The sequence below is a fragment of the Equus asinus genome, chromosome 22 (genome assembly GCF_041296235.1).
Source record: "Equus asinus isolate D_3611 breed Donkey chromosome 22, EquAss-T2T_v2, whole genome shotgun sequence".
Taxonomy (NCBI): Eukaryota; Metazoa; Chordata; class Mammalia; order Perissodactyla; family Equidae; genus Equus; species Equus asinus.
In genome coordinates this window covers 35,058,701-35,084,235 of record NC_091811.1, presented here as the reverse complement: position 1 = coordinate 35,084,235, position 25,535 = coordinate 35,058,701, and the positions used below count along the sequence as shown (strand labels likewise).

The 25,535-nt window shown below is 35.2% G+C and overlaps 1 protein-coding gene across 1 annotated transcript in view; it reads left to right on the top strand.

Annotated features, from left to right (window-relative positions):
* DNAI7 (dynein axonemal intermediate chain 7) overlaps positions 1 to 25,535 on the top strand; it is a 73,243-nt gene that overhangs the window by 11,907 nt on the left and 35,801 nt on the right. The window contains exons 3-9 of the mRNA XM_014832352.3: positions 12,079 to 12,163; positions 13,422 to 13,513; positions 15,997 to 16,098; positions 16,940 to 17,077; positions 21,451 to 21,597; positions 23,200 to 23,303; positions 24,882 to 25,191. Coding sequence (XP_014687838.1) covers positions 12,079 to 12,163; positions 13,422 to 13,513; positions 15,997 to 16,098; positions 16,940 to 17,077; positions 21,451 to 21,597; positions 23,200 to 23,303; positions 24,882 to 25,191 — 978 coding nt within the window. The remainder of the gene's footprint in view (positions 1 to 12,078; positions 12,164 to 13,421; positions 13,514 to 15,996; positions 16,099 to 16,939; positions 17,078 to 21,450; positions 21,598 to 23,199; positions 23,304 to 24,881; positions 25,192 to 25,535) is intronic.

Sequence of the window (25,535 nt, the reverse complement as noted above, 5' to 3'; positions counted from 1 at the left end):
TTTCTCCATTGAGAATGATATTCGCTGTGGGTTTGTCATATATGGCCTTTATTTTGTTGAGTTACTTTCCTTCTATACCCATTTTATTCAGAGTTTTTATCATAAATGGATGCTGTACCTTGTCAAATGCTTTCTCTGCATCTATTAAAATGATCATGTGATTTTTGTTCTTCATTTTGTTAATGTGGTGTATCACGTTGATTGATTTGCAGATGTTGAGCTATCCCTGCATCCCTGGAATAAATCTCACTTGATCATGGTATATGGTCTTTTTAATGTATTGTTGTATTTGATCTGCTAATATTTTGTTGAGGATTTTTGCATTGATGTTCATCAGTGATATTGGCCTGTAATTTTCTTTTTTTGTGTTGTCCTTTTCTGGTTTTGGTATCAGGGTAACGGCTTTGTAGAATGAGTTAGGAATCTTCCCCTCCTCTTCAATTATTTGGAAGAGTTTGAGAAGGATAAGTATTAAGTCTTCTTTGAATGTTTGGTAGAATTCACTAGGAAAGCCATCTGGTTCTGGACTTTGATTTTTTGGGAGGTTTTGATTACTGTTTCTATCTCCCTGCTGTTGATTGGTCTACTCATATTCTCTATTTCTTCTTGATTCAGTTTTGGAAGGTTGTATGATTCTAAGAATTTACCCATTTCTTCTAGATTATCTATTTGTTGGTTTATAGCTTTTTGTAGTATTCTCTTATAAGCTTTTTTATTTCTGAGGTGTCCATTGTAATTTCTTCTCTTTCATTTCTGATTTCGTTTAGTTGAGCCTTCTCTCTTTTTTCCTTGGTCTTTTTTTCTTGGTGAGTCTAGCTAAAGGTTTGTCAGTTTTGTTTATCTTTTCAAAGAAATACCTCTTGGTTTCATTGATTTGTTTCTATTGTTTTTTTAGTCTCTATTTCATTTATTTCTGCTCTGATTTTTATTATTTCCTTCCTTCTCCTGATTCTCGTCTTTGTTCTTCTTTTTCCAGTTCCTTTAGGTGCACTATTAGATTGTTTATTTGAGATTTTTCTTGTTTATTGAGGTAGGCCTGTATTGCTGTAATCTTCTCTCTTAGAACTGCTTTTGCTGTATCCCATAAATTTGGCATGTTGTATTTTTCTTTTCCTTTGTCTCCAGGTATTTTTTTATTTCTCCATTGATCCAATTGCTGTTCAGTAGCATTTTGTTTAATTTCCACATATTTGTGGCTTTTCTGATTTTTCTCCCTGTAGTTGATTTCTAGTTTCATACCATTGAGGTCAGAAAAGATGCTTGGTATTATTTCAGTCTTCTTAAATTTATTGAGACTTGTTTTGTGGCCTAATATGTGACCAATCCTGAAGAATGTTCCACGTGCATTTGAAAAGTGTGTATCCTGTGGTTTTTGGATGGAATGTTCTTTATTTATCTACTAAGTCCTTCTGGTGTACTGTGTCATTTAAGGCCAATGTTTCCTTATTGATCTTTTGTTTGGATGCTCTATCCATTGGTGTAAGTGAAGTGTTAAAGTCCCCTACTGTTACTGTGTTACTGTCTATTTCTCCTTCTATGTCTGTTAATAATTGCTTTATATATTTAGATGCTCCCATGTTGGGTGCATAGATATTTCTAAGTGTTATCTCCTCTTGTTGGATTGTTCCCTTTATCATTATGCATTGCCCTTCTTTGTCTCTTCTCACAGTTTTTGTTTTAAAGTCTGTTTTTTCTGATATAAGTGTTGTTATCCCAGCTTTCTTTTTATTGCCATTTGTGTGGAGTATCTTTTTCCATTCTTCACTTTCAGTTTGTGTGTGTCTTTAGGTCTGAAGTGTGTCTCTTGTATGCAGCATAAATATGAGTCATGTTTTTTTATCCAGTCAGCCACCCTATGCCTTTTGATTGGAGAATTTAGTCCATTGACATTTAAAGTAGCTGTTGATAAGAATGTACTTAATGCCATTTTGTTCCTTTTTTTCTGTGTGTTTTAGTTGTTCTTCTCTGTTCCTTTCTTCTTCTCTTGCTCTCTTCCCTTGGGGTTTGATGGATTCCTTTAGTATTATGTTTGGGTTCCTTCCTCTTAATTTTTTGGTATTTATTATAGGTTTCTGCCTTGTGTTCATATATAATAAACTATGTATATAGCAATCTATATTAAGTTGATAGTCTCTTAAGTTTGACCTCTTGCCAGAAGCTCTACTCTTTTACTCCCCTCCTCCCACATTTCATGTGTTTGAACTCTTTGTGTGTGTTTCTGTTACCCTCTTATCATAGAAATAGATAACTTTAGTACTTTTGTCTTTTGACTTTCATATTAGCTTCATAGGTTGATGATCTGATACCTTTATTGTATCTTTGCTACCTTTACCAGTGAATTTATTGTTTTTTGTTTGTTTTGATAATTTTCTTATTCCTTTTTCTGGTCTTTCCTTTTCCACTGAAATAAGTCCCTTTAGAATTTCTTGTAAGGCTAGTTTCTTGGTGATAAACTCCTTTAGTTTTTGCTTGTCTGGGAAACTCTTTATCTCTCCTTCCATTCTGAATGATAACCTTGTTGGATAGAGTATTCTTGGCTGCAGGGTTTTTCCTTTCAGCATTTGAAATATATTGTGCCACTCCTTTCTAGCCTGTAAGGTCTCTGCTGAGAAGTCAGCAGATAGCCTTAGGGTGTTTCCTTTTTATGTAACTTGTTGCCTTTGTCTTGTAGCTTTTAGGATTGTCTCTTTATCTTTAATTCTTGACATTTTAATTATAATGTGTCTTGGTGTCGGCCTCTGGGTTTATCTTGTTTGGTGCTCTCTGTGCTACCTGTACCTGGATGTCTGTTTCCTTCCTTAGGGTAGGAAAGTTTTCAGCAATTATTTCTTCTAATATATTCTCTACCCTGTCATCTCTCTCTTCTCCTTCTGGGATACCTATAATACAGATGTTAGTACACTTCTTGTTGTCCCAGAGGTCCTTTAGACTGTCCTTGTTTTTAATTCTTTTTTGTATCTATTCAGCTTGGGTGATTTCCTCTAGTCTTTTGTCCAGCTCACTGATCTGTTCTTCTGTATCATCTACTCTGCTATTGAGTCCCTCTAGTGAATTTTTCATTTCTAGTATTATATTCTTCATTTCTGATTGGTTGTTTTTTACATTTTCCAATACTTTGTTGTAGTTCTCACTGAGTTCACCCATTCTTCTCCCAAGATTAGTCAGCATCCTTATGACTATTAGTTTGTACTATTTGTCAGATAGCTTGTTTATCTCTGTTTCATGTAGTTCTTTTTCTGAGGATCTGTGCTGTTCCCTTATTTGGAACATATTCCTTTATGTCCTCATTTTGCCTCTTTCTCTGTGCTTGTATCCATGTATTAGGTAGATCAGCTATGTCTCCTGATCTTGGAGAGGTGACTTTATGTAAGAGATGCCTTATGAGGCCCAGCAGTGTGCTTCCCTCTTGTCACCAGTTCCAAATATTCTAAGAGTGTGCCCTGTGTGGGCTATGTTTGTCCTTCTGTTGTGGCATGGTTGCTCTTGCTGAAGATGCCTAAGGAGGCTAGGCTGTCCTGCTGGCTGGCTGGTTGTAATATTCAGCTGCATGTGGCTGCTATGATCCCTTCAGTCACTTTATCAGGCATGAGGAGCCCTAGCAGACTTGGCTGCAAGGTCTAGTAGCACATTCCTGTTACAGTTTTTCTGTTAAGTGAGTAGGCCCCCAGCATGGCTGGTTGCCAGGCTCAGGAGCTCACAATTGCTGTAGGCCTCTGGTCTGCAAGGCTATTGTCAGCTCTCTCAGAAGTGCAGCTGAGTGGGGCCAGCACCAGGCATGGGAGAACCCAATTGTTTCAGGCTTTGGAAGGTGGGGCTGATCCCCTATGTGGCTGTTTGAGAAGCATTAGTCTGCTGCACCTGACAACCCCCACCACACACAGGCTCACACACACCCTCAACACAGTCCTGCCCCATGGTCACGCCTTGGCCCAGTGAAGCAGACCCAGTCACCCCACTGCAGAGGCCTCACACCCTCCACCAATGCAAGCCTGTCCCTCATGCATGTCCTGCCCCTCAGAGGCTGATCCACTCACCTGGCTGCAGGGGTTCCAGGCACCCAGGCTATGCAGGCCCATAAGTTGCCTAAGGGCTTGTTGTTGTGTGGGGCCAGTCCCTAGGGTGGGCTGCCTGCCCTGGCTGAGCTGGATTAAATTGGTGCTCTAGTGGGTGGGGCAGACCCCTCTGCTAACAGGCTTGGGGAAGAACTCCAATGGTGTCTGCCAGCATCTGTGTCAGCACACAGATAGTAGGTCACAATAATGGCTGCCACCAATGTCTCGGTCCCTGGGGAGGTGGTCCCAGCCTGGGGAGATCTCACCATTCATTGAGATGCATCCAGAGTCTATCAAGTGAGTCTCTTTTCACCAAAGGACTGTGCACCTTTCTTTCTGGTGATTTTAGGTTGCTTTCTGAAACAGGTGAATTTTTGTGTGGGCCCTTTAAGAGCAGACTTCTCTCTGCTTATGTTCCATAGCTTTTCTAGGGCTATTCCCTGTTGTAGTTAAGAGCCAGCAAAGCCAGACATTATGACATTCAGTTTTGCTGAGTCCAAAAGTTGCTTATTGTGGTAAAGCTCTCCCACTCAGATCACCCACACCTCCATGGAAGGCTTTGTTCCTTAAGATTCCTCCCAACCAGCCATGAAGCATCACTGCTAGAAGATGAGTTTTTTCCCTCCAGAATGGAATTTCTGCCTCTTCCACCTTAGTCAGGACTGTCCCTTGTTGTGGGAGTTCTTTTTATCCAGTTTTCAGTTCTCTCTCAGGGGTAATTGTTCCAAGAGTAGTTGTCAATTTGTTACATCCATGGGAGGAGGTGAGTTCAGAGTCCACCTATGCTGCCATCTTGACACAGGATCCCTGGCCACTTGGTTTAAATTTGAAGGCTGGGCTTTGCTAACTAGGTAAATAGTAGACATTTTTTATACTTGAGCAAAATCTGCAACTTAAGAGTTTTGATCAACTTAAACCAAGTGGTAAGATATAATAATTTTATCAAAAATATTATTTTGATTTTTCCATTTCCAGTAATATTAGGCTTAATATTTTTTGGATCAAACTTTCTGCTGAAAACAATAAATAATGCTGACTAAAATATATACATATAGGTCAAAACTATCCTCTTAAAAGCATTTAAGTGCCGATAATATGTTCAGAAATTATCAGGAGAAAACCTAAATGAAGGTAGGAACCGAAGAAGTAATGGAAGCACTAAAACTGTTTTTATCATGAGGACATCGCAGAACTGGGCAAAATTTGAACTTTGGTCTTCCATAGCAACAACGAAAGCCAAGGACAGTGAAATGATGTCTTCAGTGTGCTGAAAGTAAATAACTGGCAACTTAGAATTCAATATCAGCTCAAATAGGTTTCAAAAATAAAGGTGAAATAAAGACACTTTTTCAGGCAAAAACTGAGTTTGCCACCTGCAAAACAGATTAGTACATAAGGTATAAAACAGTCATCATAATGATAATATATGGGTTTAAAAAAGTATTATACACAACACCTAACAACCCCAAATGTTCATCAGTTGATGAATAGATAAAATGTGGTATATACATACAATGGAATATTTTTCAGACAAAAACTGGAAATATTGATACATGCTATAGCATGGATGAACCTTGAAAATATTATGCTAAGTGAAAGAGCCAATCACAAAAGACCACACATTGCATGATTCCAGTTATATGCAATGTCAGAATAGGCAAATCTATAGAGAAAGTAGATCAGTTGTTTCCTAGAGCTGGGGGGTTGGAAAGAAATGGGAGGGATGACTGCTAATGGTTGTGGGGTTTCTTTTTTGGGGGTGACAAAAATGTTCTAAAATTGATTATGGTGGTGGTTGCACAACTTTGTGAATACACTGAAAGTCATTGAATTGTATACTTTGAGTAAATTGGATGGTTTGTGGGTTTTATTAGTAAAACTGTTATAAAAAGATACATGACAACAATAATGTATAATTTGGGTTAGGGAAGGATAAATTGAGTTAAGATGCTCTGAAGTCCTTGTACTATTTGGTAGTAGGATAAATGTATTTATATATTAGGTATGTATGTTGACTTTCTAGGATAGCTGCTAAAATGATATAGAGTGTAGAACTTTCAAATTAGTAGAGGGAAAATAGTGGATTGATAAACAATAACCAATTGAAAAGATATCAAGAAAGAATACAAAAAGAAGATAAAACAACACCCCAAAATCAAAAGAGAAAGATCATCAGATTGGTTAAAAAAATAAAATCCAACAATAATTTTTTAAGAACACTATCTAAAGAATAAAGATACAGAAAAGTTGAAAGTAAGATGATAGAAAAAGACATGCTATGCAAACACTAGAAAAATGAAAGCTGATATAGCTATATTAATATTGAACACAAAATTAAGACAAAAAGAAAAACACTTCTAGAAATAAAGAGGCCATTTTTGTAATGATAAAGATTTGACTAACCAAGAAAATATCATTTTAAATTTGTATATACCTAACTGAAAAACCTTGAAATATACAATACACAAATTCAGAAAACTATCAGGAGAAATAGACAAGCCCACAACCATAGCAGATTTCCTCTTTCAATAATTGACAGAACAAGCATTAGACACTCAGTAAGGATTTAGAAAATTGGAACAACATGATGAACAAATCTAATAAATTAGACGTATTTAGAACACCACACCCAACAACTAGAGAATTTTAAACACATATTTTTTTCAAAATTGACCATATCCTGTGACATAAAACTATTCTCAAAGTTCAAACATTTGAAACAATTCGAGCATGTAGTATAACCTCAGTGAAATTAAGCTAAAAAGTGAAAGAAATCAGTGATAAAGAGGAAGACATAATATGCTGGGAATTTTTTAAACATTCTAAAATGGGTCAAGAAGTAATATATGGAAGTCAGAAAATATTTTTAACTCAAAGATAAGGAAAATATTTCAAAATTTGTGGAATGTACCTAAAGCAATACTCAGAAGGAAATGTGTAGCCCTAAATACTTATATTAGAAGAAGAAAAAAAACTAAAAAATTAATGAACTAAACATTCTTTAAGAAGTGAGAAAAAGGCTAAAACTCAAAGTAAGGAAAAGGAAGGAAATAATAAACAGAAATACAAAAATTAATAAAATAGAAAACGTTCAATAGAGAGGCTTAATAACCTCATATCCTTCAAGTCTTCACCATATGTTACCTTCTCCATGAGGCCCACCCTAGTCACTCCATTTAAAATTGTAATTCATCCCTTCCCCAGCTACTCCTGCAGTCTGGAGTCCCTTTGCTTTCTTCCATAGCACTTTTCACCCTCTAAAATATTTTATAGTTTATTTTTAATGTTTTTAAAGTTGTTTTTGTCTCTCTCTTCCAATTTGAATATAAGCTCATAAGTGCAAAGATTTTGTCTGTCTGTTTACTGGTATATCTCAAATGCCTACCACATGTTAGATGCTCAATATTTCTTAAAACAGTTGAATGAATGAATTTATTTCTTTGAAAATACTGATAAAATGGACAGTTCTCTGGTAAATTTTGTCAAGAAGAGCAAAAGGCATAAATAATCAATATTAGGGATGAAAAGGAAGAAAGGACTTTGACATTAAATGACATTATTTGAACAGTCTGATATGTCAATAAATTAGAAAACTTAGATGAATTAGACAAACAGCCAGAAAAAAATAACTTACTCAAACTGTTTCATGAAGAAATAGAAAACCTGCATAGTCCTATAATCATTTAAGAAATTAAATCACTGATTAAAAAATCTTCCCAGAGAGAAAATTCTAGGTCTACAAGTCTTTGTTAGCTTGTTCTTCATTCAAAGGTAAATGATTTCATTTGTATACAAATTCTTCCAGAGCATGAAAAAAGAGGGAACACTCCTAATCCATTTTGAGTTGCCTGGGTAACCTGAGAATAGTATGAGAAAGGAAAATTGAAACCCATTCATGAACATAAATGCAAAATTTCTAAGCAAAATGTTAGCAAGCTCAATATGGAAGTATACTTAATGATAATAAATCATGACCCAATTCAGTTTATCTCATGATGGCAGAATTGGTTTAATATAAGACATTACGTGAATACAATTAGATTGAATTAGAAATTCAATTACTGTACCTTACCATTTAGTAGGTTAAAGGACACTTCCTTAGCCTGATAAAGGTATTTATATTAAAAACAACAACGAGAACAAAAGCCAACTACCAGAGAAGCAAAAGTACTGAAATTAACCAATATTGACTTGGATAATGATTATGGGAGTGTAAATTGAAATAATTACTTTGGAAAATTCAGCTTTAATAACATTGAAAATGCACATACTTACCAGTTTTACTCCTAGGTATAACTGTAGAAAAGCTTGCAAATGGACACCAGAATGCATACACTAGAAGATTTATAGCAGCATTATTCGTAATAGTAACAAACTGGAAACCATCCAATGTGTATCAGAAGAAGAATGGATAAATAAGTTAACGAGTTTACTATTCAGCAGTGAAAATATACAGCTATGGCTGTATCCACCAATATGGATGAATCTTACCAACCATAATGTGTATCTAAAGAAGTAAATTGCACAAAAGGACAAATATTGTATTATTTTACTTATATGAAATATCTGGAGTAGTAAAATTCATAGAGACAGAAAGTAGAATGGTGACTGACAAGGGCTGGGGTTGGGGAAAAGGGAAGTTAATGTTTAACGGATACAGAGTTGTAGTTTGGGATGATGAAAAAGTTCTGGAGATGAGTGGCAGTGATGATTGTACAGCAGTGTGAATGTACTTAATGCCAATGACCTGTACATTTAAACATGGTTAAAATGGTAAATTTTATGTTATGTAGACTTTACTACAATAAGAAAAGAAGGAAATCACATACCTTGAGTATAATAGTATTTATGTAAAGTGCAAAAATAAGCAAACTGTATTGTTTAGGAATACATACATATGTAATAAAACTTTTAAAGAAAACAAGAAAATCATCACAAACATCAGTGATTATCCCTAGGGGTAATTTTTTTTGGTAAATCAATATAATTGTTGGAGTATGATATGGAAAGGATTCAAAGAATTGCATGATATAGCTGTAACAAACCTGTTCCCGTTGGCTTTTTAATATAAACCAGATTTCTCACTTCTCATATTTGTAAAAATTAAAATAGAATCTGTCTGAATCCTTGTTTCATTCAGCAGTAGCTAACACCTATCCACGGATCATGAACTAACCAAGAAAAAGAGAAAAACCAACCATCTCATCAAGAGATGCATATCCAGTAAAATTTCACTTTTTATGTTTAATATTTACTTATCAAAATATGTAATATAATATGTTGCTTCATTCAGTTGTATACTGAAAATAATTAGAATGCAATCCAGAAACTTACAGACAAGGAAATAAAATTTTGTACATAGTTTTGTAACAGCTGAATATGATAGGAGGATCAACAAAACTTTTTTAAGTGTATTACGTTAAGAAAAGATTCTGTGAGGGAATGGGAATGGAAACATGAGTTCACAGAGAAAAAAGATTAAAATTTTTATTAAAGAAAAGCTTGTTCATATTTTTTTAATTGATGATATTGGCCATTAAATCACAATGGTATGTAGATTCCATTGGATATATTTTAAATAGTGATGGATATATTTGAAAGAGTGATGTAAAAGTTTTATTTTTTTATGTCATATACTGGAAAGTACAACGTTTGCAGCTATTTAAGCTTGTGATGAAGTTTTCAATGCCAACTTAAAATTTGTGAAGGGGTACATAGTTTTTCAAAATTCTTTTAGGGAATATATGAACAAGTAATTTTAAAAGTTACTGATCAACTACAGCTGAGGAAGAGAAGCCAGAAAAGAAGTCTGAGGAGTAACCTGTGAGAGAAGAAGCAAAATCAGACAGTACTAACCCAAAGGCCCAATGAAGAAAATATTTTAAGAAGGAGGAAGAAAAACTGTCAAGTGATGACGACAGATGAGTAAAATGAGAGCTGAAAATTGACCATTGGCATTGGAGCACTGCCATCTTAAGGTTCATTGACAAAAGAGGTTTTAATGGAGGAACGGAAACCAAAGCCCAGTTGGAGTGGGCTGTGCAGAAAATGGGAAAGTGGAAGCAGTGGGCAACTACATTCAGGCGGTCTGATATAAAGAGTAATGGAATTGGAGCAAAAGATGGAGAGGGATGTGAAATCCAGAGAGGGAGAAATTTATGAACAACTAGAGGTGTTAACTACAAACAAGGGCCAAGTCTTAAAGGGACAGTGAAGGACAGGATCCAGTGTAAGAGTGGCAAGTTCAGCCTGAAATAGCCATAGGTACAGACAGTTCATCCACTGTGATGGGAAGGAAGGTAGACAAAGATGTTAGGTAGGTTCAAAGATTTGGTGTGTAAAGAAGATTTTTCTCTCCTCAAAATTTCTAGTGATATCAGAGGTAAGGGCCACAGCTGAAAGTAGAAAAGAGGAGAGGATTTGGGAGGTTTGAAGAGTGAGGGGACTGAAATAGTAGTAGGAACACTGCATGGTGCTTAGAGCCATTTAACATCTGTGCTGATAAACTTGAGCCTGTATATTTTTCTCTGGCAAGGTTCAGCTGTTCATATTACTAGCACAGAATAAATGGGAGTGTTGAGCTTAGCTAGAACTAGGAGTTGGCCAGCTGAGCTTCTCAGAGGGAGTGGAAAATAGGGAGGTGGAGATATATATGTCAGTGATTATGGTGATGAGCTGTGAAATCTAACGTGGGTAAAGAAGTGAAGGTATGAGAGGGGTTGATGGACAGTGAAAAAGTGGTAGGGCTAATGGATTGGAGATTTCAAAGGAGCATCCTGTAGTTGGTGAGCCACAAAGAGAAGATGGTCACCCAAGAGTCTGTATATCCCAAGGATTATCTACTCTATTGATTCCTAAATTGAGATGGTGCTTTTCTCTTTCTATACTCTCACTTAGGGAAAACGGAGGGGGGTGGTTATCACCCAGATAGTTCTCAAGTCTGTATTCTGCTAAACCTCAGTTCTCCAGTTTCAATGCCCGCAAGCATTGTCTAGATGTTCCACCAGCACTTCCTACTACTAATTATACTTAGCCTCCTTTAAACAGTTTCTCTTTCAAATTTACTTGTTCTAGACTACCATTCTTCTTTTTGACTGTTTTCCTGACTCCTTCCTCTCCTTGCCTCCAATTTTAATCATTATCAACTAAGTTAGCTTATAAAATATTTATTGGGTCCATTCTCCTACCTGAATTTCCATTGCCATGACTTTATTTATTAATATTGTTAATAGTTACCAAGATGTTCTCCTCTTTATAATCAATTTTTTCCCCTAATACTAGGTTAGTTTTAAAAATTATATCCTTAATAGCTGCAGCTCTTCTCAAAAACTTTTAGGGGATTTCCAGTTCTTTTAGGGGGTTTCCACTTCTTTTAGAATAATGTGCAAACTCTATCGCATAGCTTTTCCATTCTCATTTCCATCATCACCTCTTCTTGGAGTCTTCCCAAGGTCCGCTGAACTTGCTGGCCTTTCCAGTGCTCTCCACTCCATATCTTATACCTGCATTTCCCTCTTCTTGGGATATCTTCCCCTCATAGCTGAATGTTAAAATCTTGTGGGCACAAATTTAAATACGACCTGCTCTATAAAAACTCTACTTGATCCCAGCTGTTGAAAATAATCTCTCCTTCCTCCAAACTTGCAAAATAACTTTCTGTAAATCTGTTAGTCATAAAAATGTCTTTAATTTTTATAGGTGTAGCAGTATTAAAACTCTTTTTGCATGTATTTTATTTTAATCTTTACAACAGTGAAATAAAGTTCTGTTTAGCACCATTTTAAGGATGTGGACACTGGAAATGAGAGAACTATTTAAATCATATATACTTGTCACTGTCACTCTTGCCTTTGAATCATTTATATGCTTATTTTTCTTACTTGTTTCCATACTTTGTCCTCAATGCACTTAGCCAAGGCTTTGCACATAGTAGGGAGTTATATTTGAATGAGTGAAAGACTGGATTCATGGAAGCAAATTTGGGTGCATATTAATAGCCTTTTTTTATGTTGTGGCCTTTGTTAAGCCTGGCAATAAGAAAAAGAAAATCAGCAAAGCTGAACGATTGAGGCAGCTACAAGAGGAGGAAGAGAGACGACAAAAAGAGGAAGGTACAAAATACACTGATACTATTTTTGTATGCAGGTAATACTAATAGTAGGTTGGTATTTCCATAATCCAGCCAATGTTTTTTTAAAGAATTTTCAAAATTCTTTAATTTTTCAAATTTAATCTGTTTTATAATAGATACTTAAAGGGTCCCCAGAAAGTTCTGTTAGTACACACCATACACTTTCGGATATATCTTAAGAAGAGTTGCCAGATAAAATCTAGGATGCCCAGTTAAATTTGAATTTCAGGTTAACAACGGATAATTCAGGATAATTTGCCCCATGCAATATTTGGGACATACTTAAACCAAAAAAAAAAAAAAAGTCTATTGTTTATCTGAAATTCAAATTCAACTAAGCATCCTGTATTTCTATCTGCTAATTCTGGCAACCTTGTCTTGAAATGTTTGTATTTCCTGATTAAATTAGGGGCATTGACACTGATTGTACAGTAAGAATTCTGAAACTCAAATTCATTAAATATGGGAAATATACACTAGCAAGAAAGACACACAGCAGCCTAAGTTCTTATAGTTTAATAATACTTACTTGCCAAATTTAAAGAGGACTGTCATTTGTTAAAAAAAAGTCAATTAAAAGTTAAAAGTATTGGTTATTTAAAATACCAAAAAGTGATTTTAAAAATCTGAATATTTCAAGTGGTTGTAGCTTTTAGCATTAAGAACAGCTGTGGACTCAGATTTGGGTTTTAAAAGTCTGTCCTCAGATTCCATGTTGACTTTTTATGGATAACCATATAAAGCCTTTTTAGGTGACTCATAAGAAGAATACAATATCGGGGTCTAGATCTTGGGGAATGTTTTATTAAATTGGGTTGAACTCATATCTTTAACTTATTTCATGTTTTGTTTTTAATAGTGAAAGCAAGAGAAGATTTAGGTAATTGCTTCTGATGATGCAGATGTCACAAGATTATAGAAATCTTCTGAAGATTTTACCTCTCCTTAATTACTCATGATAGATCTGCCATTTTTTCTTGGTTAAAATAATTATTGGATTGCTATAAACTTTTGGAGGAGAGAAATATAATGTGGGCCTATTTTTCTGGCTAGAAATTTTGAGAGTCATGTTACTTTTTTGAAGGAAATCTAGCACTTGTCTTATTTCTAGCACATAATAAAGGTTGTAAATATACAAAATATTCCACCACCACATCTTGAAAATATTTGCGGTAGCTTTCAGGTCTTAAAAATAGATTGATTTAATCACTGAGAAAAAAATTTTTTTGGTTCTTTAGAGGAAGCCCGTTTGAAATATGAAAAAGAAGAAATGGAAAAGCTTGAAATAAAACGAATCGAGAGAGAAAAATGGCGACAACTTGAAGCAAAAGTAAATAAAAATTAATATTATTAATGAAGACTTCAGCTATGTGGCTATCAGATCTGTTTGGCCATTTAATGTCATTCTCCCCCATAGCTACCAGTAATATTTAGGCCTATATGAACTGGTTTAACTCATTTAATCCCACCATAAAATTAGTGACATTATTACCCACATTTCACAGATCAGGAAATTGAAGAATGGAGAAATTAAGCAGCTAATAAATTGCAGAGCCAGGACTTAAGACATAAGCAGTCTTGCTTCAGAGCTCATGCTGGTAACCATTAAGTTATTATTCTCAACCTGTTTTATAGATAATTAAACAGAACCAAAAAAAATTTGAAATTTTACCTCTCCTTTTTTAGTTTCACTTCTCTTTTTCACCAGAATTTTTCAGGTCAGTAGTTCTGAAAGATTTTGTTCTCAGGACAAAACCTCATTACTATTAACAATTGAAGACCCCCCAAGGAGCTTTTGTTTATGTGGGTTATATCTATCAATATTTACCATATTAGAAGTTAAAAATGAGAAATTTTAAAAGACTTATATAGACATTAAATATTGTTAAAAATAAACATAAAAATAAGTACATTAACATATTTTTAAGAAAGAAAATACCTATATATAATTATATATGTAATTATATATACACATATATACACATTGCATATATTATATTAATTGTTTATATAATTATGTTTTATAATTTATATGTAAAATATATGTATAAATATATAGTACATATATATTTTATATATAATGTATATAATACATATATGTATACATATATAAAAATATATGTATATTACATATAAATATTAAAATATATTTTATAAATTATATAATTTGTATAATTATTGTAATTATGTTATATAATTATATAACATCCACATATTAGTATATAACATATATAATTATATAAATGTTTTTATGTATGTATATATAATTATATAACATATATAATTGTATATTTTATGTATTAACATATAATTATATATTTTATATTATATATTATATATTTTTATAATTATATATTATATAAATATATAATTATGCATATATAGTTATATATGTATATTTAATTATATATATGTAAAATATATAACACAATTTTATATATAATTATATAACTATATATTCTTGAGCTATAGTTGACATATAACATTATATTAGTTTCTGGTGAAACATGATGATTCACTATTTGTACATATTTTAAAATGATCACCACAATAAATCTGGTTTACATCCATCACCACACATTATATATTTTTTTAAATTAGGGAAGTGAGTAGCATTGTTTATATTTTAAAAATCTCTTTAATGTCTCACTTAACAGAAGACAACTGGATTCTCATGTCTATTTCAATATTCCATCTGTTACAATGTGTTGCTTTGATTGAAATGTATGAAGAAAATTGCCTGCACATAGATGTGTAGTTGGAAAAAGGAGGAATACTGTAATAGCCTTTCAGATAATTGTGGATATTCTTCTTTGATACTATACCAAAACTCAATAAGTGGTAGTTTCTTAGTGTGGAATCTGAAACCATATCAATGAACTTTTCTTACTCTTACACTAAAACATTGATTTGTCTTCCACTTTGAACAGATCTTGTATTCATGCATGATTTTGCAACATCGTGCATTGTTACTTGCAAAAATTTGGTTCACTGAGTTATTTGCTTCCAAATATTGAGAGATTTTTATTATTCACTATAAAAAGAAATCCTATGCATTAACATCATCTCCAATCAAATTAGAAATGTCTGAGGATTGGGAAACTATTAGACTCACAGTGGTAGATACAAATTTTCTAAAATTCAAATTTATTTGAAAGTTTGAATTTTATCATTGGAAACAAATACTTTGAGTTGTTTCCTGGAAGTGACAAGCTCAATTCATTAATTTTTGAGAGAATGTCTGCCAAAATACTCAAATAATTGCACAAATATTTATTTCTCAAGACAGTATTGTTCTTTGATCTGCAGCAGAAGTGCTTTATGCATAATTCCCATTTTATCACACAGAATATTAAAAAGATGTATACTTAAGGGTTGACATTGAATAAAATTAATAATTTTCACTTCTTCATCAGGTCAGTCTTATGTAAAACTGGCTGTTTACCGCCCCTTCCCACCAAAGAACAGGACTGGTACAGTTTGTGCCTTGATTCTCGCCAAGGTGCCAGCAATTGTTTACACCATCAGGGAAAATGTGTACACTAGGAAAAAGGCTGATAATGTCTTAGTATTACTATGAAAATAGATTTGACCTCAGGGATCCTGAGTCTTGGGGACCCACCAGGAGTCTGCAGATCACACTTTGCAAACCACTGCTCCAGATGAAGCCTTTTGGAAATGTCAGTTACATTCAAACTAATTTTAGTATTCATTTTGAAACTTAATGCTTTGCCAAGTAAATTTTAGAGGCTCCTTGTGAAATGCAAAACTGAAATTAAAGAGCAGATCAATGTATCTATCCCCATGCAACAGGATCTAGAAAGGAGAAATGAAGAACTTGAAGAACTTTATTTATTAGAGAGGTGTTTTCCTGAAGCAGAGAAATTGAAACGAGAGACTAGATTGCTTTCTCAGGTGAGACTAACCTTTTTTTGAGCTGATACGTTTGTACCACAAGAGGGAGTTATAGTCTGATATCCTTTTTAATCCAAAGAAACTTTAAATTTGTCTATAAAAAATCTCTCATCTGACAAATCTCTCACATTGCTTGTAGCAAAGTAAATTCACATAGCTTTGTAGAAAACTATTTGTCAATAATAGCCTTGAAATTTTTATATCCTTTGAGTCTGATTTAATTTTTGGGAATCTATACTGAAGAAATTACCCTAAATTAAAATATAAAAAGTTTGACCTTAAGGTAATCTAGTGTTGCTCAAAACAGCGTAGCTTTGGAAACGCTATAGGTGATTATCAGGAGAAAAAGGAAAAACTGTAATAATATGGCAAAAGATGATTATGGTATAATTTTAAGCAAAAAATTGTAAGTACAATATGATTACAAATGTAGAATTCGCATAGACTACAAAATGAATGGAGGGACGCATACTAAGATGCCAATGGCAATTAACAGTTAGTAATAATTTGAGAAACAGAAATCAGCCCAAGTATTGGCTTCTGTAAATACAGGAGCTATATGATTAGAGAGGAAAGCAAAACAAAACCAACTCACTGTTTTAAAAGTAAAAGTATGACAATAAATAGAATTTCTATTTATTTGAATTATCAAGGCTTATAAATTATTTTGATGAAGAGGAATTTGGTTGTTTTAAGGATATCTCAAGTAACTAAAGCTATAATATGGTTTTTGCCTAAATTGGGAAAACTAGGTTATGAGAACTCATACTTTGGAAAAGAAGTAATTTAATCTTTGGCTGAATTTTCACCAGTGTGAACGTTCGAACGTTTTACTTCACAGTGGAAACACTACATTCAATGTGATGGGAGTCCTGATCCTTCAGTATCCCAAGAAATTAATACCTTTATTAGCTTGTGGAAAGAGGAAACAAATGAGACTTTTGAAGAAGTGATTGGAAAAAGTAAACTAGTGCTAAATGTAAGTTCTTAAGTATTATTCTATAATTTTAAATTATTAAATTACAAATTGTCTGATACTGACTCCAAAAATAGAAATAAATTAAACATAGTATTTGGCAGTTAATAATACTACTGCTTCCTTGGCTATGGAGAAAAATATTTGCTAATCTTTTCATTTTCTGTTTTAGTTTTACATTTCCTAAAAACATCTTGCCATCTTCGATAAGGTCAACATAACATAAATGTGAAACATTAACTATATGTGTGTCTAATTCAAGCCAAAATTAAAAAAAAAATCAAGTTGCATCCATTTATGTGGATAATTTGTGGAGGGAAAGTACATGATTTTATCCTCAGCTGGAATTATCCACTATTCAGTGATTCAGTACACATGTTTTTTAATGTTAACTATGTGCCAGGCACCTACTCTTTCAGACACTGCAAGTACAAAGATGTGTAAGAATATCCTACCTTCTAGTTCTGCGAATAGGATGGATAGGCTAGCCTGAGGAGTTACCACTTTATAATGCACTTAAAAATGCTAGACAAAGAAATTTTTTAAATGACATGTAAATCCATTGCCTAGCTCAAAAAAAGTAAGGGAAAATCTTGGAGGTTGTAAAAACAATTCAGAAAAGTGGGCGAGTCTCGAATTCAGTGGCTTCCCAGAGAATATCTATCTGTTAACCCCTGGTGACTTAGCCCTGGTTCAAACGACCATCAGGAGGCAAAGCCTAGGGTACACGCAAGGTGGCAAGTTGGATCAGAGCCCTTCTATATGGCTGGGAGCCTCAAAAAGATATTCTGGATATTAGGGAAAAAACCTACTCTGCAAAAAACCTACTCTGATAAGAACTTGTTTGGCTCATCTTTAGCTTAGTGAAGGGAAAACAGAAATGTCTCTACTGAGAATTCTTAATCACAAGTGAGTTAGAAGTCGGACTGGAAGAGTTTACTAGAATACAGCACAAAGTGATAAAGAGATGGAAAATATGAAAGAGTAGTTAACAGACATGTAGGATAGAGCAAGAAGGGCTAAAAATATATTGGAAAGGAGTACCAGAAGGAGATGTAAAAGAATGAGGGAGATACAATATTCAAAGAGATAACGGCTGACAATTTTCCAGAATTGAGGAAAGATAAGAACCGTACGATTCAAGAAACCCAGCACATCCCAAGTTAGGATAAATGGAAAGAAATCCACACTTAGGCATACCTACATAATAGGAGAAACTAGAAGGAATTCACTCCTCTCAGTCCTACTATCCTCTAATGTTTTTTGTTCCATTTCTTCACGACATTTTTGTGCTATTGTTTCCTTCTTCTCTATGTTGCTGCAAGATGGAGTAACTCCAGACTCTGTTAAGCTCATAACATGCATTGCCTAAATTAATCTGGATAGCATGTTTATGAGATTCATTTTACTTATGAAGAAACAGATTGTGCCTCGCTTACAGTCCCCTACGAGACCTTAGATGGGCCTTGCTCTGACTTTCCAAAGACTCCAAAGAGCCTCCCATAGACTATGAGGTATTTGGATGCCAATGGATTCATCGTACGGTGTTCTTGCCATTGCACACCCTCTCTACCAGGAGGCTGCCATGGCCTGACGCTGGTCCAGGAATCCAGTGCTCTGCAGTTGGCAGGGAGACAGTCGGAGGTACCACTAGCGCTCACCAGTGATGAGCTGAAAGCGACATCTTCCTGTTATTAACGTAGAGTACAGAAGTAGAAGTAATAAATAGTAGGGAAGATAAGAAAAGGATAAGTAAAACAAAATGGGAGACCAAAGAGGAGAGTAATCATAGCAGTAGGAAACTAAAGCAGGAAGTCACAAGAGGAACAGAAAGAACTGGATAGCAGAGGCCCCATGGTAAACAGCAAGTTCCAAATTATAAAATTTATTTATTTGACAAAGTCTTATATAACTCTTACTGTGCCAGGCTTTAGAAATAGTAACTTGCTGAATCTCGTAATAACCCTATGAGATAGGCACCATTATCCCCATTTTGCAAATGAAGAAGTTGAGGCACAGAGATGTTAACTAACTTCCCCAAGATCATGCTGCTAGTAAGAGGTGGCTGAGACTGAAGCCCAGCATTCTGGCTTGAGGCCATACTACCTCAGACGACTGCGCTGCCTCTCTTAATTTAGAAGTTTTCTGTATGTCATCTGTGTAAGTGTTCAAAACTGAATTATGCCACTTACTAGTTGCTCCTTGATCAGGCTGTGTCTCACTTTCTCCCAACAGTTCAAATATCTGTCCACTCTCTTCTTGCTTGCGTGGTTTCCGAGAAGTTCGATATAATTCTTAACTTTGTTCCTCTAAAGGTAACTTCCTCTGTTCCTCTGGCTCCTGTCAGGAATTTTTCTTTATCTTTGATCTTCTGTGGTTTGAAAATGATATGCCTAAGTCAGTTTTCTTTGGCATTTATCCTGCTTGGTGTTGTCTGAGCTTCCTGGATTTGTGGTTTGGTGTTTGACATTAATTTGGGGAAATTCTCAGTCATTATTGTTTCAAATATTTCTTCTGTTCCTTTCTTTCTTCTCCTGTGATGTGTATGTTACACCTTCTGTAGCTGTCTGCAGCCCTTGGATATTCTGTTCTGTTTTTCTCAGTCTTTGTTCTCCTTGCTTTTTGGTTTTTATACTCTAGCTCAGAGATTGTTTCCTCAGCTGAGCCCAGTCTAGTAATAAACCCATCAAAGGCTTTCTTTATTTTTGTTTCCGTGTTTTTGATCTCTAGCATTGCTTTTGGTCCCGTCTTAGGATTTCCATCTCTCTGCTTTGCGTTGCCCTTCTGTTCTTGCGTGCTGTCTACTTTATCCATTAGAACCCTTGCATATTAATCCTAGGTGTTTTAAATTCCTGGTCTGATAATTCCAAGGTTCTGATGTTTGCTCTGTCTTCAAATTGTGTTTTTTGCCTTTGGTATGCCTCGTAATTTTTTCTTGCTGGCCGGACATGATGTCCTGGGTAAAGCAATTCCGTGATTAGGCCTTTAGTAATGCGGTCATAGGTGGGGAAGAGGTCTGCAGTCCTGTGATGAGGTCGCAGTCTTTCAGTGAGTCTATGCCTCTGGACTGCGGGCTTCACAGAGGTTTTAATTTCTCTCATCCCCTCTCATGAGGGAGGGGGTGGCTGGAGCCAGCTGGAGCTGCGTGCTTCCTTTCCCACAAGTGAGTTCGGCTTTGGTAAAACTCCAGCAGGTTAGGCTCTAGTGAGTTTCCCCTGACATCGGGCCTTGTTAAGAACAGAGTGCTCTGGCCTATTTTGAAACAGTTCCTTTTTGCTCCCCCTGCTGGAAGCACGAGGGGACTTTTCTCCCATATTTATTGTGGGGACCTAGTTGAGCTCCTGGAAGGAAACCTCACAATATTGCGGGCACTCCCCCTTCCATGACTGCATCTTCCTGGACATTTTCACTCTCAGCGCTGTCCTCGCTGAGCCTCCAGCAATTTGTCATTTGCAGTTCAGGTTTTCCTACCCGGTGCTGGGTCCTGCCCCTGAGTCTGCTCACAAAAGCTGACTCCCAGTATTCACCTGCAGGTCTCTCCAGTCTTGGGCGCAGGCCCTGTGTCCTTCCCTCTCTTATGAATCAAAAATAGTTGTCGATTTTTCAGTCTGTTCAGCTTTGTGCTTGTTGTTAGGATGGAGTGGCATCTTCCAGGCTCCTTACAGATAAGCACGATAACAGTATCTACCTCATAGAATTATGATGAGCACTGAATGAATTAAAACATAGAAAGCATTTAGAACAGTTCCTAGTACACAGTAAGCATTGGGTAAATATTAGTAATTCTCCTTGGTCTCCTCCTCCTCATTGTTGTTACTCCTGTTGTTCCACAGTCTTAGGTAATGGTAAACTGTGCCTGTCTATCAACTTGCTAATGAAAGCTCTGTTACACATAGTTGAGAATTCTTTTTTTTTTTTTTGAGGAAGATCAGCCCTGAGCTAACATCTGCTGCCAATCCTCCTCTTTTTGCTGAGGAAGACTGGCCCTGAGCTAACATCCATGCCCATCTTCCTCTGCTTTATATGTGAGATGCCTGCCACAGCATGGCTTTCCAAGCAGTGCCATGTCCGCACCTGGGATCCAAACTGGCGAACCCTGGGCCTCCAAAGCAGAACGTGAGAACTTAACTGCTCGGCCACTGGGCTGGCCCCCAGAATTCTTATCATGGAGTTTTTGGAGGAAATAGTTTACTTTTCCACGATCTTAAATAATAGAATAAATACAGGAAAGGATTTTTATATGTTTTACTGCTGTGTTCCTCAATTCAAAAGTGATAGAACATCCGTCTTTTCACCTTTTCCTTGACCATTTGTCAGAAAATTAATTACTTTTATAGTAAATATTTATGTTTTTACTTTATACCCTTACTTTCTAGTTAATTGACAAGTTGAAATTAATTTTATTGGAAACGCCACCATATGATTTGCAAGATAAAATAGTAACACAGTACCAAGGATCAATTCTAGAACTGCAAGAGCTTCTTCATTGCAAGTTTAACACTGCCACAGAAATACTTCTCAGAGTAAGTGTGGGATTTGGCTTATGTGTTATTATTTTATGAGAGTTAAAATTTTATTCTGTATAATAAAAAATCCATTATCTTTTTTTATTAATTAAAAGGTTATGAAAAAGTCAGTAGAATAATTTAAGGCACATATGTTTATCCAGATTTCACAACTAAATATTTTATTTTATTTAATTTATTTATATTCCTTTTCCTCCCCAAAGCCCCCCGGTACATAGTTGTATATTCTTAGTTGTGGGTCCTTCTAGTTGTGGCATGTGGGATGCTGCCTCAGTGTGGCTTGATGAGCGGCACCATGTCCGCGCCCAGGATTCGAACTGATGAAACACTGGGCCGCCTGCAGCACAGCACGCAAACTTAACCACTCGACCACAGGGCTGGCCCCCTAAATATTTTATTTTTAAAGAAATCAAACATTATTGATATAGCTAAAGTCTAGTTTTTTCTTATACTTGCTAAGGTTTACTAGGATCGCTGTGAAAATAAGTTCACAAAACATATGTTAGATATTCACCCTAGATCAATCAATTGAGACAAGATTACAGTTATTGGTAGTCACTCTATTTTTCTCAAATCTTTTAGCACTAATGATATCAAATAATCATAAAATCATTATTATACCTAAGAAAATAAATAATATTTCCATAATTTATTCTAATGTCCAGTCCATATTTAAATTTTCCCTAGCGTCCCGTGAATATCTTTTATGCCTATTTTGTTTTTTAAATCAGAGAACCATCTAAGGTCACATTACTGTTGGCAGTTTTGCCTCTCGGTTTCTCCTGGTCTAGAGCGCAGTCCTTAGTAGAATGTGTTCTAATTACACAAAGAACTGCGAAGAAGGCTTAAACTTTACTAAGTTTATTGTTAGCATTAATATTCATATTATAATTTTGCAACTATTTGATATATTGTAACAAAAAGCAGGTTAGAAAATGTATTATAATTACTAGCAATCAAGATTTTTATTTTAAGAGAAAAAAGATACAGTATGTAAAAGAGAAGAAGATTAGAAAAAAAAATACTATAGTGTTAGATTTGAAATGGAAATATCAGTATGCCACTGGCCCAGTGGCATAGTGGTTGAGTTTGCACGCTTCACTTCACCAGCCCAGGGTTCGAAGGTTCGGATCCCGGGCACGGATCTACACACCTCTCATCAAGCCATGCTGTGGCATCTCACATATGAGATAGAGGAAGATTGGCACAGATGTTTCTCAGGGACAATCTTCCTTACTGAAAAAAAAAAAAGCATGTGTATGGTTAAAATGAAAAGTCATGATAATGTTAAAATTGAAAAGGGTGACGTAATAGTAATCTATAAGTGCTACCTGGAAATATAGGAGCACCTTTAATCCTTAGAAACCTTAGAAGAAACAGTAACAAAGGGAAAACACATTTAATTAAGTAAATATGTTTGTATCATTTAGAGAGTGTTTTAAAACAATTCTCCGTTATTTTGATGGAACCTTATTTCTACCCCAATTACTCTTTTAAGTAACGAAGGGAATCTACCACCTAAGTGGTGAGATAACTCATCTCAGTTACATAATTTATGAGGCCTCTAATCTTTTATAATGTTTTCTTTTTCTTTTATAGCAAGCTAGTACTTTAGCAGATCTGGACAGTGGAAATATGGAAAAAGTCATTCAAGACGAAAATATTACTCTGTATGTGTGGGCAAACCTCAAGAAGAATCCAAGGTATTCTCATGGGTATTACTGTGGGTCAAAGGTCATTAGAGTCACATCGTGATGACCAGCAGATGCCTGTTGCATAACAGCAGGGCATACGTAGAAAAACTCGTGTCAGGAATCAGCCAACTGGGCTTTAAATCACAGAGCTGCCATTTACTTTCAGCAAGTTCCTTAGCCTTGTTGAGCTTCAGTATATCAACAGTAAAATGATGATTAAAGTACTTAACTTAACAGGATGGGCTTGAGGTTTCAATATTAATGCATGTAAAGGTCATAGCATAGTGTCTAGTACAAATACGTGCTGAATAAATATCTGGTCTTCCCCTTCTCTTCACTCGCTTAACCTCCCTCTCCCTATAACAAATAGAAGTGGTAGGTGCTTTCTACATAGCAATATGATAAATTCATGATTATTATTTTTTATAAATAAGGATAAATTCACGATCACTTGGTTGCTGCTTAATCTTAAACATTTCAAATTAATTGAGTTAGTATGGCAGTGAGTTACAGGAAAAATTACCAGAATGAAGGTTAGGCGGCCTTGGTTCTTATCCCAGCTCTGAAAAGACTAGTCATATGACAATGGAAAAAATTGGGCTTTATTTTCATATTTAGTAAAAGAAAAAAACAAAATATTTTCCAAGTTCCATTTGCTATAAAATGCTCTGGTTTAAATCTAATCAGAGACAATGCATGAATATAACATTTTTCATTGTAAAATATGTTACATACAGAAGAGTGAAGGAAATTAAATCTGTATAATTTTAAAATAATAAAAGTAAAATGAATAGCCCTGTATTAACTACTGAGGTTTATGAAGAAAATTAGGTGGCATCTTTCACTAAGGTAGGGAATAGTGGAGGCAGAACATGTTTTGTTTTATTTTGATGGTCATGTTGAGGGGGTTGGAGGGATGATGTGTTCAGTGTTGGGCTTGTCGGGTTTAAAGCACCTATGAAATGTGAAAGTGTGACTGTCTGAAAGCATTGCGAGAAAGCTGAGTTGGAGATATATTTTTTGGAGTCATATAGATGAACAGTTCTTAACTTTTGGGGGAGTCATAGACTCTTATGAACTTCAAATTATTACATATGCTCACACATATGTAAGGGCATTTTTGGACCTCTTGAAGTCCCTTCAGGAATGCTTCTTCCCCCTACCCTGCCCCGGGAAACATAGAACTCATGTTAAAAAAGTCTTGATAATATAAATAATAATCACAGCCATAGAAATATAATATCCAATATCCTCTATGTATGTAGAGGGAGAAAAAAAAGGGCCTAGGATAGAGAGGTGAGTAATATCGACATTTAAGGGGTCGTTAGGAAGAAGGCCATACAGAGGAAATGGAGAAGGAGCTGCCAGGGATGAAAGAGAAGAGTATTGGGTCATGGATCCCAAGAGGGTGTTTTGAGAAGGATAACATCAGTAACTGGGCCCAAATGCTGCAAAGAAAGCATTTGGATCGGGACTCAAAACTGTGGCAAAATTAAAGTGGAGGGAAATACTGCTTAAATATAAATTTGCAACACACCTAGAGTTTCCCAGGGCCTCACCCTTTTTGTTAAAATTAATTATTGACAGGTACAGAAGTGTCAGATTCTCTGAAACACAAATTGGATTTGAAATACCAAGGATATTAGCAACAAGTGACATTGCTCTACGACTCCTACATACTCACTATGATCACGTCACACCGCTGCGTCCCGTTCCAACGTCATTACAGGAACACACTTCCACAATAACTAACCTTGTCAGAGACGAAGAAAAGAATTTAGAAGCGGCAATCAGCAAAGAGATGCAAGAAGAGTGTAAACAAGAAGAAAATGAGTCTAACTCGGTTCATGAGGAAGAAATAAAAGTTGAGGATCAAGGTGAAACTGAAGTAAAAATGGTAGGACACATTTCAATGTTTACATTTTTTTCTTCATGTAGCAAGCATTATTAGATTCCCTTGAAGCATTCTCAAGATTTTTTTCCTAAACAACTAGAAATTGTCCGAAAGCTACTATCTTGCCAATGGCATGATTTTGAATGTGTATTTTTTATTCGTGCCTTCTATTAATAATCACTATTCATAGTTGAGCCTATTGCTTCAACTCCTAAAGTTCAGCACGGGGATTGCTCATTTTTATTTTAGGTACACTACTGAAAATCTTTGAAGCAATTTAATTTTTGTGTATTTATTATATTTCAAACTCATTTAAGGGAACTTGCCGTTAGATGGAAACTCGCACT